Source organism: Gobius niger (genome assembly GCF_951799975.1).
Source record: "Gobius niger genome assembly, chromosome: 12".
NCBI classification, from domain to species: Eukaryota; Metazoa; Chordata; class Actinopteri; order Gobiiformes; family Gobiidae; genus Gobius; species Gobius niger.
In genome coordinates, this window is record NC_136863.1 from 16,599,777 (window position 1) to 16,614,234 (window position 14,458).

Consider the following 14,458-nt stretch of genomic DNA (forward strand, 5'->3'; position numbering starts at 1 on the left):
TGAGGACTGCAGCAAAGTATGTGTTTCCACACGTGTTTGTCTTGGTATCAGTTTTTCTCGAGGATAAATGTTCAAAAGCATTTAAGACAAGTGTACCAGATAACTAGCTCTATTCTGCCATCGAAAGAGGCCTCACTAATGGCATTGCAAGACCTCAGGCAGAGCAAAGAGTGGACTAGAAAAGGGTAGGGGTTGAGTTTCGGAGGTTCTTTCATCAGGTTGTATTAATACCTAAGGTTTTGTAGTTATACATAGCAAAACAAGAAATCAAGAGAGACTTAGGTGATCTCTGGCTTGCATCGTCCTGCAGATTAGAATCAGGACAACTTAGGCCCAACTGCTATATTATCAAACTTAATAGCACTCTTTTGAAATGTTAACCCTATAGATTTGATCAAATAAATGACAAACAGAACAGAAATTCAACATATCTATTCAAAATGCATAATGAGTTAAATCAGCGTGCCCGACAGTGTTCTCTCCAGCACATTTACTTGTGCCAGGGAAATGTATTTACACCAGAACAATCTTTTAATTGGGGCATCTGGCATAAAAAACAAAACAAAACAAAAAACACCTAGATGTCTCGATGTCACGCCGAAGCATTAACCAATTTATAATTCCAGAGGTAACTGCTTAAGAGGTTTAGGGATTATGCAACAGGCAGCATAAGAATTCTGAAAAGGCCAACCACAAACGTCCAATGAAACATTTTATGAGAGGCTATAAACAGCACATTAGTGGGAAGGAAGGGGCGCGCATATTTTGTCATCACTGGCTGTCCCGTAAAATGTGTTTTGGCTTTAGAGAGAAATCTGATTCCCAAATCAGTGCAAGTAGATCAAACATTTAAAAACACAACATGAATTCCTCAAGTAGAACATTCTTCCAAGCCTACTGTACACTTTTAGAAATCTCAATAGATGGATGGATGACAAAGCTGTGGGGATGGGAGGTTACACTCAGGCTTTTGAACACTCAGAGAAATGATCAGTTGCGCATTTCGGTGGAGATTAAAAAAGTTCTGGCTGTCCAAAGCTGCAGTAGCCACAGAGAAACAGAGGGAGCAGCGTATGGATGAGGATGGATTGTAGCAGAAGGGAGGTGAAGAAGCTGGCTGCCAAAGCACGGCCTTCCTAATCGCGCTGATTCACACTCTATTTTTGCGCTTAAATATCTCTCCTCCGTCCTCCCCCTCTTTAGCAGCGCACCAAAAAAGTCTATAATGTTCCTTCCGCTCTTCAGCGTTTGTCCGGTCCGCCGCAGCTTCCCCTCCTTCTGTCCGCCTCCTCCTCAGCTCCTCTGCCTCGCACGCGCCCTCTACATGGGGAACACCAGGAAGCCCGAGAAGGTGGAGTACTTCCAGCCGCCCATCAGGTTGCCCCGCTCTAGTTTGAGGTAGGCCCGGTCCCCCTTCTCCATCTGGATCAGAACGCCGTTACTGGCCGCTTCACGCGTCACATCCTGGTCCCCGGCAAAAGCTGAGATCACTGGCCATCCATTGTGCATCAGACTTACCTAGACATGACAGAGAGAAAAAGACCGTCTTAGGCACCATGTCTGAATCCACAGTTAGCACATTTCTTACCTCTGGTTGCTTTTCTCAATACCACCTTTAGCAATGGCACTTTTACACATTGAAGTGACAAACCCACACAGTGTCTGACTCAACGTCTCAACAGGAAAAAAACAAAAACGGTTTCCAAAATGCTGTCGCTGTGTTGTCCCTGTCACAGCTGGACAGTCTGACAGACGACACCGCTTTCACCTCCACTTCTAAACAGCGTAAATAAAACGCGGGCTTCTTTCATTCAAAATTCTCCTGCCTGATGCTTTTCTATGGGAGTGCTACTAAAGGTGGATTGAGGGTTTTGAAATAGCGGAAGAGGGATGAAAGTTAAGAACAATATTTTTTGGATATATCAGTATTGCTTTTTAGCGTTTGTCGACCTAAGTCAAAGCAGTCAAACATGCACTGTATTATTGACGATGTACCGCCAAAGGGAAGGTTACAGGTAATCACTCACAGAAAGTTTGTTAATCATAAAAACACATTTTTTATTTTGGTTGCTATGTTTTTGTATGCAATATTTAATTTAGCTGGTTCCCCCAGCTAAATGATAAACAGTACACTGCACCACTAATCCAAAGGTGAAAAGAGCTTTTGCTACAAATTGTAAGCTTTACGTTTCAACCTCAGCTCCACCTGTGCTAATGGAAGCCAGAGAGATCCAGGACAACTCGTGTGGGTGTTTAAGATGAGTCAAGTGACATCATAAAGTCTGACATCCCGAGTGTTACTTTGGCAGTGGATTCAACAAAACCAGGGGCTTGTATTTTTGTCCTCACTGCATCTACTTTCTGACGCTGGCAATGGTGAAAAATACAAAAAATGTATGGTTTCACAATCTTCCAACAACCTGTATTTATAGATATTTCTAAAAACACATATTCACATACTAAAACACATATTCTAATAGCAAAGGGAAATACACTGAATAAACTGAACAATTTAACTTCAGAGGTTCATTATAAAACAGAAACAAATTTGCAAATGGCCACAGTCTTGGGAGTTTGTTAATGACTGTTTTAATTGTTTTATCAGATACACAAAGTTTGAATTTTCATACACTGCTACGGGCACTAAACACACACAGGAAGCTTAATTTGAACCAACGACACAGGTATAAGTAGCTGAAATGTACATGTTCCACCAACTGTTGGAATACAGTGATGAACAGCCCATAATTATACACTTGTCCAACTAATTTTGCGCTCTGGTGTGTAGAGAGGAGAGTGAACAAGGGTGTGTGTGTGTGTGTGTGTGTGTGTGTGTGTGCGTGTGTGTGTGTGTGTGTGTGTGTGTGTGTGTGTGTGTGTGTGTGTGTGTGTGTGTGTGTGTGTGTGTGTGTGTGTGTGTGTGTGTGTGTGTGTGTGTGTGTGTGTGTGTGTGTGTGTGTGTGTGTGTGTGTGTGTGTGTGTGTGTGCGTGTGTACGTGTGTGTGTGTGGGGGCTGCAGATAGAGAGCCTGTCACAGTCAAGAGGCCTCTTGGCCTGGTCCTTCTCTTAATAGCAAACTGAACACAGCAGCGCCTCAGACTGCCAACGTGAAGAGAGCCACCGCCGCCGCCGCTGCCGTGAATGTGATGAAAACACTCAGACAACACTTAAATCATTTTTGAAATTATCAGGACCAAAACACTGCGCAGGTCACACTTAAATGTCATTTCCCACCAGTGACTGTTTTGGGCCCAGAGGTCATCTGCCTCATCTAAATCATCATCGTATAGCAATGTACCAAGTAGGCAATTATAAAGGCTCTAATAGCTTTGGTGCGGTGGAAATATTCTCAGGTCTATGCACTGGGACAAAAGACTAACTTTTCTACTTACATCTACCTATTTTGTTAGATGATGGATAAATTGAGCGAAGCCATTTGAGGTTGACAGTGCATGATCAGTTTTTAGACAGGAAAGCGAGAATGCTAGATGAGTCTAAAACAGCTTATTGATATATTTTCCCCTTGGCCTGGCTTCCGCTTTGACATGAGTTGTAAATCGCCTCTGTCCCTTTAGGACCCTTTTCCATCCAAACAGCAACTCTGCACTGCAAGGGCAAAGCAACTGTCGGACATCAGCACTAGTATAAAAACAGGATGCAGGATGTTTTTGACGATTTGCAAAAGTAAGGCCAAGGAGAAACTTTGAATGAGCCGTTTTAAATCAATGTAGCGTTTCCTAAGCACAGGATGATGCTTGTGCCACAAAGATGTTGATTAAGATTAGTTAAATTATAATCAAATTCTTGTAAAAAGCATTTTTTAATTATTAAGACATGGGCACGACAGTCAATTTTTTGGCATTCGGTCTCCAATAAAATAATATTTTAAATGTCATTGTCATTTTGCTAAAAACTTTCACTTTGAAGACGAAACCTATACAATATCTTATCATTAAAAGTCAGTGCACGTCTCTCAAACTCCCTTTCTTCCTTACACAAAGGAGCACTCTGATGGTGGACACTCAGCTTGGGTCAGTCTGTGATGTATAGCTCTAATAAAGTTGTGTCACTGGTTTTAGAAGGATGACTATTGTGCTCACAAACACACACACATCTGTAAGTACAAGTGCCCACACTGCAAAGACTGACCATAACAATAAAAGCTCCACAATGGGGCAATGTACTGGCCTTCAGTCGATAAGTGTTCATTATGCATGAGCACCAATTACCTAAAAGGGGAGAAGACACATAAAACAGAAATGAAATGGGAAATTACAGGCAAATGTGACAAAAGGAGCCTGTGGAGTTGGACATTGAAATTCCCGCATGTCTCGCTGCAGCACAAGAAGGACGAGCCGTTTAGTTGCGTCATGAGATTGTCTCCATCTTGACAGGAGAATGAAACTTTCTTGCTTTCTGCCTTTCTCTGCATTTTTTATGGTCACGGCCTCTTGACCCGGTCGGACTTTGTTGTTCTGTGGGGTGTAGGTATATGGAAAAAACTACATCTTAGAAAAAGAAATGGGATATGTCATGAATGCTAAATTCACTTCTAAAGTGGAGCAATACAAGCAGATGCAAGCCATCCACAAAATGTGAATTTTCTGATTGTACAGGCTTGTTTGTTCACCAGAAAGAATAAAAAAGTTGCGTCTTATGAAAAAGAAATTGCCAGGATAATTTAAAAACAAGACCTGATATAACATTTACCCTCCATTCGTAACTAAAAGTGCTCCTGAAACTTAAATTGTGATAAAAATCGTACATTATGAGGAACTAAATCATCACAAACACACTTCCAAAGGGTCCTCCTAACATGCCAAAAAATTAATAAAATAAAGCAATTGTAAAAAAGTAGTAGTCACTGTAGTCAAAGAAACATCTCCATGGAGACGAGCTGGTGATGTCCTGCTCCCATAGAAAAAAGAAGAAGAGGTGAAATGGCATTCAATCTTAACGTATGCAGATAGTTTGCACGCCGGCTAGTCCGAGAAACTTCTCAGAGTTTGTTAGCCTCATGAAAGTTTTTTTCTCAAAGCCTAGTTAGAAATTAATAATGAATGAACAGACCTTTTGAGATTTTACTTAAGATCAAATGTAGCATATAAAAGTGTCCCCTGAGCTAATGCTTAATCTAAAATGTGAATTTTGTGGGATCGAATGCACATTCAATCATCTTACAATATGTTCATGGTGAGAAATCCCATAGATTTTATAAATGAAACGGACATGCCATACCTCACCACACTTTAATATTGGTACTGGCTTCAGCATTCATTTGCATGTGGACAGAATGTTTAATTCAAACAGGTCCCGAAAGCTCAGAGAGCTAATGGAGTTTCTTTGATTTCTATGTCCTGCTCCATGCAAAGTTATGAGTCTGGTCTGAGGAAGGGCGCAATCACTCATAGGAAAGACATGTTATTTTTTTACATCTGTAATTGAAGAAACATTTTAATCGTATTCCATTGTGTTGACTCAAATGTTACGAAGTATGGCTTTAAAGGAATAGGCCACCGTTTTTACATACTAAGATATGTTCTTACCTCACTTTAGACGTGTTAATATATCCCCGTCTGGTCTTTGTCCGTGCGCTCTGCCAGGCAAACGGAGCACATACGCAGCCTCTCCCACATGTCACATAGCTCCAAAAAAGCTCACGATAGAAGCTACCAAGCTCTTCCACGTGTTCCCTATTTAAATAAAGTTACGTGAAGTGTTTTCATGCGAAGTATATTTACCCAGAAATGTAGCATGTCGATTTTATAAGCAAATAAAAAGGGGGACTATATTGTGAGGCGTAATGATACGAGGAGTAAAACGTCCGCGCAGTAACTCCTAAAGGTTATTGACGGAAGTGAGCGGGGGAAGTCTTTAGGAGTTACTGCGCGGACGTTTTGCTCCTCGTATCATTACGCCTCACAATATAGTCCCCCTTTTTATTTGCTTATAAAATCGACATGCTACATTTCTGGGTAAATATACTTCGCATGAAAACACTTCACGTAACTTTATTTAAATAGGGAACACGTGGAAGAGCTTGGTAGCTTCTATCGTGAGCTTTTTTGGAGCTATATGACATGTGGGAGAGGCTGCGTATGTGCTCCGTTTGCCTGGCAGAGCGCACGGACAAAGACCAGACGGGGATATATTAACACGTCTAAAGTGAGGTAAGTACATATCTTAGTATGTAAAAACGGTGGCCTATTACTTTAAGCAGATATGCTCAAAACTGCTCAACTCACATTCTCAGCTGTCGCCTAAATCTCAATAAGAGCTAAATGTTGTGCACCTATTTCTTATTCACCTAAGAAGAAAAAAAAGTTTTAAAAAAGGATGACGATTTTATGATGCGCACAAGCTGAAAAGACCCACATTGGACGATACTTGAAGACATCTAATGTAAAAGCTCTCAGCGATTTTGCCAATGACTAACATGGCTGCACTGCTCTGAGGACTGACTTCTGGAGGCCCATATGGTCAAAACAATTAGAGGCACTTGACAATTGGAACAGAATCACTTCAGAAAACAAACGTATTCTATAAATACTCAGCTAGTCGTTACATTAAAGTGCTCATTAACTGAATTTAGCACTGCAATTTTACAGGTCAGGTCATGACATAATTACACTTTATTACTCAGACAAAGGGATCACAGCAGCCTCTCTACGACCACAGTGACGTGTTATAATTAGTTTCTATTCTCTTTTCTTTCAATTATTGTTTGTTTGTTAACTGTTGATCTCATTACAGCATGAATAAAATTGCAGAGAGACATTTGATTAAAATCATTATCATTTTACTTGAAAATCCACATTCGTAGTGTTAAAGAGTTTAGCACAGATCGGACGCGAACGGTCGGTCAAATCGTAAATGAGGGCTCGAACCTGCAGCCCCTGTGATTGCATCCCAAGCTTGGTGCAAATGAAATGCTACATCACAAAAAGAGGTTCACAAGTAAGCTCAGCTATACCGTTAAACATCTGCAATTAATGATGAATTTGCTTTGACAACTCCGAGGAAAAAGGAATGAAGTGATTCCAATGATACGGCGTCAGACGGCTCATAAGGATGCGCCGCCTGTGCCAAAGATGACAGCTCCAAAAATATGTCTTCTGTGCTCTGCCCCGGACAAATTACCTCCATTACTATTATTTACTCTTTTATTGTGTCTAAGTGGCAGCCCAGCGCAGATAAGCCTTTATTTATGACCCTCTTACTTGTCTCCTGTTTTCTTAAGCTCTTTGTCCATGCTACACCTTTTTTCTATCAGAGGGATGTCCTGTTTGGCACAAGCATAGCTGCATTATTATATATCAAAAAAGTAAAACTTACTTTAATGACTCAACGTGACTCAGTCTGAGTGAAGAACTGGATGATGATGATTTAATTGGGTATTTTTCTCATTTATTCCATTTTGACAGAATCGTGTATAAAGTGTAGCTCTAAGCTCTATAGTCATCGCGTAAGACTCTTAGCTCTAGTCCCAGGCGTCTATTGCACAACACAATCATTTCCACTGGCATCTATGTGTGATGCTGTGGAGGATTTGTCAGAATAGGTGAGGGTATCCACTTCAGATTGCTATCAGTTTTGGACAACCATAAAAGCACCAGATTTACATTACATGGAAAGAAGTGAAAACAAGTCAAGGAATAAGCAAAGGACGAAAGGTCTGATGTACCGAGGTGTAATGTAATATCCTGACAAAGGTATGTTATTTTTGAACTTCCAATTTCCACAGTTCATCAAACTTCTTACAATGGCCACAAGTTTATTTCCTACAAAGGACAATGGTAAAAATGGATCATTCAATGGGCACAGACAGTTATTTTAAAAGGCAGTACATTCAACAATAGAGGAGCAGCTACAGAGGATACTTGTTCAGTACACGCTGCAGTATTAAGCTTGAAAAAAAAGTGAGTTGGCGCTGAAGTTCAAAGGCTTCCTCGTCGACACATGCAGTGCTTTCTCGCAAAAAGGCTTGTTTACATAACACCGAACTGAATGGATAAAAGCCAGATCTTAGAGCTATGTGTTATCACCAAAGCCCCGAGGTTCCCCCACTCTCAACTGGAACTAGGAGTAACACGCTGCATGAGTCATTCCCAAGGCCCGTAGTATTTCTAATACCCCCTGTTACTGCTGCCTGCCCCAGGCAACACAACAACACATGTGTGGATGCTTAGTCTGATAAATAATCCGTTATTTCTACCACTAAAATAGAAGAGAGTCTAAAACTACAAGTAGAAGTTATTGTAAAGAGCATAGACTTGTTGTGGCATAAAAAGATGGTGTGTGTAGTACAACAGAAGGTAAGTTAATCTCTGTTATGTGCATCTACATTATAAAAGCCCACTGATCAGAGCATGAGTTTGGAGCATCCGTCCCACACCTCATCTGTTTGTATTTATAATCTGTGAACTGCGCGTTCCAAGAGTGGGCACATGGTGTTCACTATGTCTTTGGAACAAAAGAATGTACAGTAAGCATCTAAATTACTTTTCTAAACTGATGTTTTTAGGAATAATTATCCAATGAGATTTACAGACACAACCAATGGAACAATAATGTAGTGTGTACCGCTATGTTTCATATAACGCATTTGTTAACCATGGAGGGAAACGTTTGGACTAATATGACATAGTTTAAATTGCCAAGATGTTTAAAGCTACACTGCGTAACATTTTTGACTATACGGCAAAACAAAACATGCTCCTAATGACCAGCTCAACACAGAAAATGCTTCTACTGCAGTGTGTGACTAAAGAATGGATTTGGATGAGAAACTAACCTGTATAAATCTCAAATTCCACTGCCTTTCGTCACATCTCCATGGAGACGGGCTGGAGATGTACCCACTTCCAGTCAAGTTTACAGTCATATCTTAGGAGGGGTGAGCCTCATAAATGTTTGTTTGTACATTTATGAGGTATTTTGTCAATGATGAAAATATCTGTCATAAAATAAATGCTTGTATTTCAATTGTATTTATTTGGTAAAATTCTACGCGGTGTGGCTTTAAAGAAAACCAATAGTAAAACCAACACAAGAAAAAACTACTTAAAGTTTGTCTCTTGTAATATTGCAATATCAGCAACATTAGTGCTGCAACACGTATTTCTATTTCCAATATTTCCACAGAAAACACCCTAAAATTAGGCAAAACGAATAATTCTTAAGACAAAATACAACAACATTTATAATGGGCGACTGGAGCGCAGGTGGTAGAGAGGGTTGTCCAATTACCAAGAGGTTAGTGGTTTGAAACCCGGCTCCCCGGGGTGCCCACTGTGGTTGTGTCCCTGGTGTGTGAATGAGAGCGTGAGTAGGTGAGAGGCTTCCTGATGTAAAGCGCTAGGTGGAAAAGCGCTATATAAATAAGAGACCATTTATCATTACAAATAAAAGATGAAAGCAATTCAACTTCCATCTGTAACGTGAAGCTTTTGTCACTTACATTTACTGATGGAGGATAATTCACCCAGATGTTCTTATTCAAGTAAAAGTACTGTTACTTTGAAATAAAGTGACTCAATTAGACATACTAGAAGTGAGTGATAAAGCTGCGCCAAGAAGTAAATGATCAAACAGCAGGTGCTACTGATATTTGCAACTATCATATCACCTACCTTTGACCTTGTACCCTTCCTTCTTTTTCTCCCTCGCACACTTGCACCTACTCCCTAATCCTCACTAGGCCCCTTTGACCTGCTCCTAGCCACTGCCTCCTCCGCTGCTGTCTCCCGCCTCCTGCGCTCCTTAGTGGTTGTCTCTGAGGCCATCAAACAGTGGGAGTTTTCCACACAGCAGATGTTATGGATGGATGGGAGAGAGGGGGGGGGGGCAGTGAGAAGCACTCAAATTTCAGACGCGCAGAGGCAGCCTACGTACACCTGTCTCATCCATGTCAAACAGCGCTATGATAGTCTGGGATGGAGGTAAATGAGCTTTGTCAGGTTTATTCTGTGCATATTTTTTGTCATTTGTCATTTACATTAGCAGTTTTCATATACTCTAATTAAAGATTCTGTTGCATTGATTAGTCACCAAAGGGTAGGGTTTCTTGCAGTATATTTCAAATTTGCATCAGTGCACAATATAATCAACATTACAAGCAAAAACATAATTGGGAGAGTAAGTAAATCCTGGAGAGGACTCTCAAACCTCGCAGTGGTTACTTATGTATTGGCTGAGGTCAGATATCCTGCTTTTTCAAATAAAACGTTTATTGATTTTATCCAAACAAGTCTCTCATAAGAAATACCCTAAAACTGTATTATGAAATAGTATATAATTCACAAGGAGTAACTTAAAACAAACCGCAATCTGGACCAGAATTAATAATTTTGTCAGTGGCCATTATCTAACTGCATGAAAATATACTTGCACGCATTGTAATTAATATATTTCCGTATTTATTGCAAAGGAAGGTTTTTTTTTTAGCTCATTTATTTTCTACTCCGTGCAGTAGCTCTCTTGGTGATGACACTGCCAATCTTATACATACCATGACAAGCTTTATTGCCTTTGTCATAAATCAAAAGCGTGTCCTTTCTTGGTGTTAATACATAACTCTGATACAAATCTCAACTCGGTTATTGTTCTCTAATTTAACCATAACTACAGCTTGTTTATGCCACAATCCGGCTAATTAATTCCAGCCGCCAATAACAACATGTAAGTGGCAAAACATAACGGCAACACCCCGGGGAGCAACTGGCAGCATAATTATACAATAGTTTAATTTGTCAAAGACACATGGCAATTAGTAAAATGTGGCTGCTAACGCTACCTCGTTTGCATTAGCGTTGTCGAGGTAGACTTAGCGCAACTCTGGCTCTTCCTCATCGTTGACACATCAAACGCGTTTTTAAAAGTGAAAGTAAGTCTTGGGAAAGCAGAGTTATTTGGAGGATGAAAGAACGCCGCACTGCAGGCAACGGGTGGGAATGGGAAAGCACAACAAATCTCATTAGAAACTTATAGCAGTGAATACATATATTTCTAGTATGGAAGGGAATAAAGCCCATGAAGAATGGTGTGACAGAGGCAGTATTAGTAGCAGAGGAGGAGCTATCCGTGGTGCTGAAAATAAACTTGCTTGCATCTGGTGCCCTCCGTTTCCCTGCACACTGCCCTCATGTAGGTATTGATTAATTATGATTGGCTGGGAGTAGGTGGTGGCTTGGGCCCGCACTCTCTTACTCACTACCTGCCCAATCCCTGCAAACGGAAACTTTAATTCAGGGGGAGATATAGGAACAAGGGCTACCTGTATGGTTTGGCGGTTGTAGACTTTGACGACGTGGAAGTTAAAACTGTAAATCCCTTTGCGCGGAGCGATGAAATTACTTCGTTCTTCATCAAAATTCTTTCCGACGTTTACCAAGACCTGCAGGGATAGAAAACAAAATTAAAATAAATAAGGTGGTGTCCGTGAAAAGCGGTGTTATAGCAAGAAAAACAACCAAACAGTAGCAATGCTCACTTTTTATCATCTTGAGACTTCTGCATGGGCGATTTTAATCCACACTTTTTTTTTTACCATCGTCTATGCACGCTTTTATTTATCAAAATAGTTTTGAACGCCCCTCCCACGCAGCATTATAACATATTAATGGGGGGAGGGGGGGTGGGGTCACAACCACCAAAACTTCAGAAGGAAAGAGAGAGATCTTTCCGCGCGTTCGTTTTCCCATTAAACCTCACACAGCTGTAGCCAAATGTCTGCTTTATGGACGCGGTCACACAGGAGCGGAATTGAACGGCAGCTCTGAACCTTTTAGGCGCTGCTTGGCGCGCGCCCTCGCGACATGCCGTACATAAATTATTAGGCGATTGGCAAATTGCGTTGAGCATTCAGAAAGTTTAAGTTAAGTGGCTTCGTTTCAATTAGCTTTTCCGTTCTAAGCTATACGTACGTAATAAAATAAAGTGAAAAATGTGCATATCTGTGGGATCTAATGGGGTTTATTGGGCACATTGAATGCAAAGAAATAGACAAAACTGAGAAAGTCGGGTCTATTAAAAGTTCATCTGACATAAGTGCATGTGTTTCAGTTTCTTTAGTTGATTTTTAGCTGCCCACACGGACAAAGGGCAGCCCATAACAGTTTTCCAGTTTTCCAAATAGGCCTAATATTATTCTAACCTAATTTTAGTTTACCGATGCTAAACCGAGTTTCAAGGCATTAACAAAACACTGGAGCAAAACATAGAGTCTGTCGTTCTCTTGAATTCCTCTAATGGGTTATAGAAAGTTAAAGGCTTCATTAAAATAAAACATTAACACAGTAAAAAAAAAAAAAAAAAAAGAAAAGTTACCTACCCGGTCGAAGTAGATGACCATGGTGCGGTTGCTCATCTCGGAGGGCTCGTGGTTGGTGTTGCGCACCGCTGAAAAGGCCACTTTGGCACTGCCAGAGCGCACGGAGATGCCCAGCGCCGTGCCGGTGGGGTCGGCGGTGGGGTTGGAGTCGCACACCACGAGGCACTTCCCCTCCAGGACTATAGGCTCCGTTTCGTTCTGCGCACGGGTCGGACTGGCCACGAGCCACGCGGCACCGAGCAGGCACAGCACCAACATGCTGAGGATTCACTTCACCGGGCTCACCTGAACAGCGCTCCGCTCTCACTGAACAGCGGCAAGAGTTTCCCCCCGCTCCCGCTCTTGCGCTAACTGGCTTTGAAGTACTCGCTTACCGCCAACTCTTTATCCCTCACGGACTCTGACACAAGCACCGAACACACGTTTATTTATAATCTTTCTTTTGCCGTTTCTGTCAAAAAATCACCTTCTCACCCCGGATCTGTCTCGTGTGGCGAGGTTCTCACTTCTTACGAGTGTCTGTGTGACTTGAAGACACGAGGAGCGGTAGCGGCACGCGGTGGCGGTGTGACGCGGCAGCACAAGTCATAGCGCGCGCCGGGAGCCCCGTCTGCTCTCTCTCGCGCGCTTCAATTATTCATATGTGAGAGATGAGGCTCTGAACACAAAGGGCCGGGCGCGTGCCCTCGTGAGTGTGTGTTTTCTCCTCCTCCAACCCCTCCCTCCCGATAACGCAGACCTATCAACGGATTAACGCGTGCGCGGCACCGATACTTTCCAATCAGTGCGCGGTGTACGCCCTCCCCGCCTCACGGATCATACTCACTATCTCTCCTGTGGTTGAAAGATACAAATCAAGGACTCAAAAAGCGACAAAATGTCTACAACAAATTAACATTTCTAGTAGCCTAGATAATGAAAGATTTAGGCTGCCATCTATTTATCAGCCTATTTGTTATTAGGCTATTAGACCAGCTCTTCAAGTGTTCATATATTAGACATGTTTTGTTTCAGTTTTCTTCTGAGGAAAACAAATAGAAAGATCTTCGATGACAAGTTCTTGACATATGCCCAGACCCGCAGCTCAGTCCATGGGCATCATGCAACAAAGGTCATAGACTGAACTTTTGAACTGTTTGGGGCAACAGTGGTGCAGATAGTAGAATGGCTCATACTGTTGTTGTGTCCTTGGGCAAGTGGCTGACACTGGTGTATGAATGAGAGTGTGAATGGGTGAGTGGTTCCTTTATCCAAGTAGTGCCTGATATTAATAAGGTATTAATAAGCATTAATAATATGCTTGTATGTATTAACACACTGCTTATTATACTTGATCTGTTACATGCTAATAGGCCATTAATAATACTCTTATTCATAGCCAACCCATAACCCAACCCTGACCCTAAATAATCTATCTACCATTTTGTTGCAACATTTAACCGGTTCCTGTTTCAATTTCTTCAATTCCCCCCCAAAAAAGGGTGAGTGGTGAGTTGACCTATTGGGACACCTTTATCATTATTGTTGAGCCTATTAACTTGAGCATCCTATTTGCTGCTTGCTAACTTGGACTTGGACCTTCGTAACACACAAGTATATATATATATAGGCCTGGGAGCTTGAGGGTTCTGCGCAGTATCTTTGCTGATGTTTTTCCTGGGATCTTCTAGAGCCACTCCTCCAGTTTGGGGGGTCACTTCCCTGCGTGCCCCAACGACCACGGGCATCACTGATACTTTCACCCTCCGGACCTTCTCCAGCTCTTCTCTGAGCCCCCTCTAGTTTTTCATGTTCGTTTTTACTGATATTGCAATCACTTGGTATTGCTTCAGTCCAGCTCTGTCTAGCCATTGGTGAGATTTCTTGATATCCGCCACTTCTGTTATGTTCCGCTGGTACATCCTTATTAGGGGCTTTGCCTCCCATGACGGAGCCTCTATCTTGATAACAATTGGGCTTTGGTAAAACTTGGTGAATTTACTACCTTATATGAACTGAAAATTCTACAAAATAAATGCATATCCTTAACAATACACTGTCTCAGTTGTAAAAGAAATACCAAAGCATGATGCATGACCTCCCTGAAACTTCTCCTCAGTCCTCATCCTCCATCTCATTGTCTTCTGT

The 14,458-nt window shown here is 41.6% G+C and overlaps 1 protein-coding gene across 1 annotated transcript; it reads right to left on the reverse strand.

The window, feature by feature from the left end:
- Positions 1-209: 209 nt before the first annotated feature.
- On the reverse strand, positions 210-12,997 carry cbln1 (cerebellin 1 precursor). Its single transcript, XM_079568040.1, has 3 exons — positions 12,332-12,997; positions 11,276-11,395; positions 210-1,518 (listed from the first exon to the last, which is right to left on the reverse strand). The coding sequence occupies exons 1-3, from the start codon at positions 12,587-12,589 to the stop codon at positions 1,321-1,323; spliced, it is 576 nt and encodes a 191-aa protein (XP_079424166.1). The 5' UTR covers positions 12,590-12,997; the 3' UTR covers positions 210-1,320.
- Positions 12,998-14,458: the final 1,461 nt, after the last annotated feature.

Bases quoted from the DNA above. Each gene is read 5' to 3' on its own strand.
- cbln1 (XM_079568040.1), bottom strand. From the start codon at position 12,589: ATGTTGGTGCTGTGCCTGCTCGGTGCCGCGTGGCTCGTGGCCAGTCCG. The intron at 11,396-12,331 runs GTAGGTAACTTT...CTATCCCTGCAG, and splicing joins TGGTCATCTACTTCGACCGG to GTCTTGGTAAACGTCGGAAA. The intron at 1,519-11,275 runs GTAGCCCTTGTT...TGTCATGTCTAG, and splicing joins ACAACCGCCAAACCATACAG to GTAAGTCTGATGCACAATGG.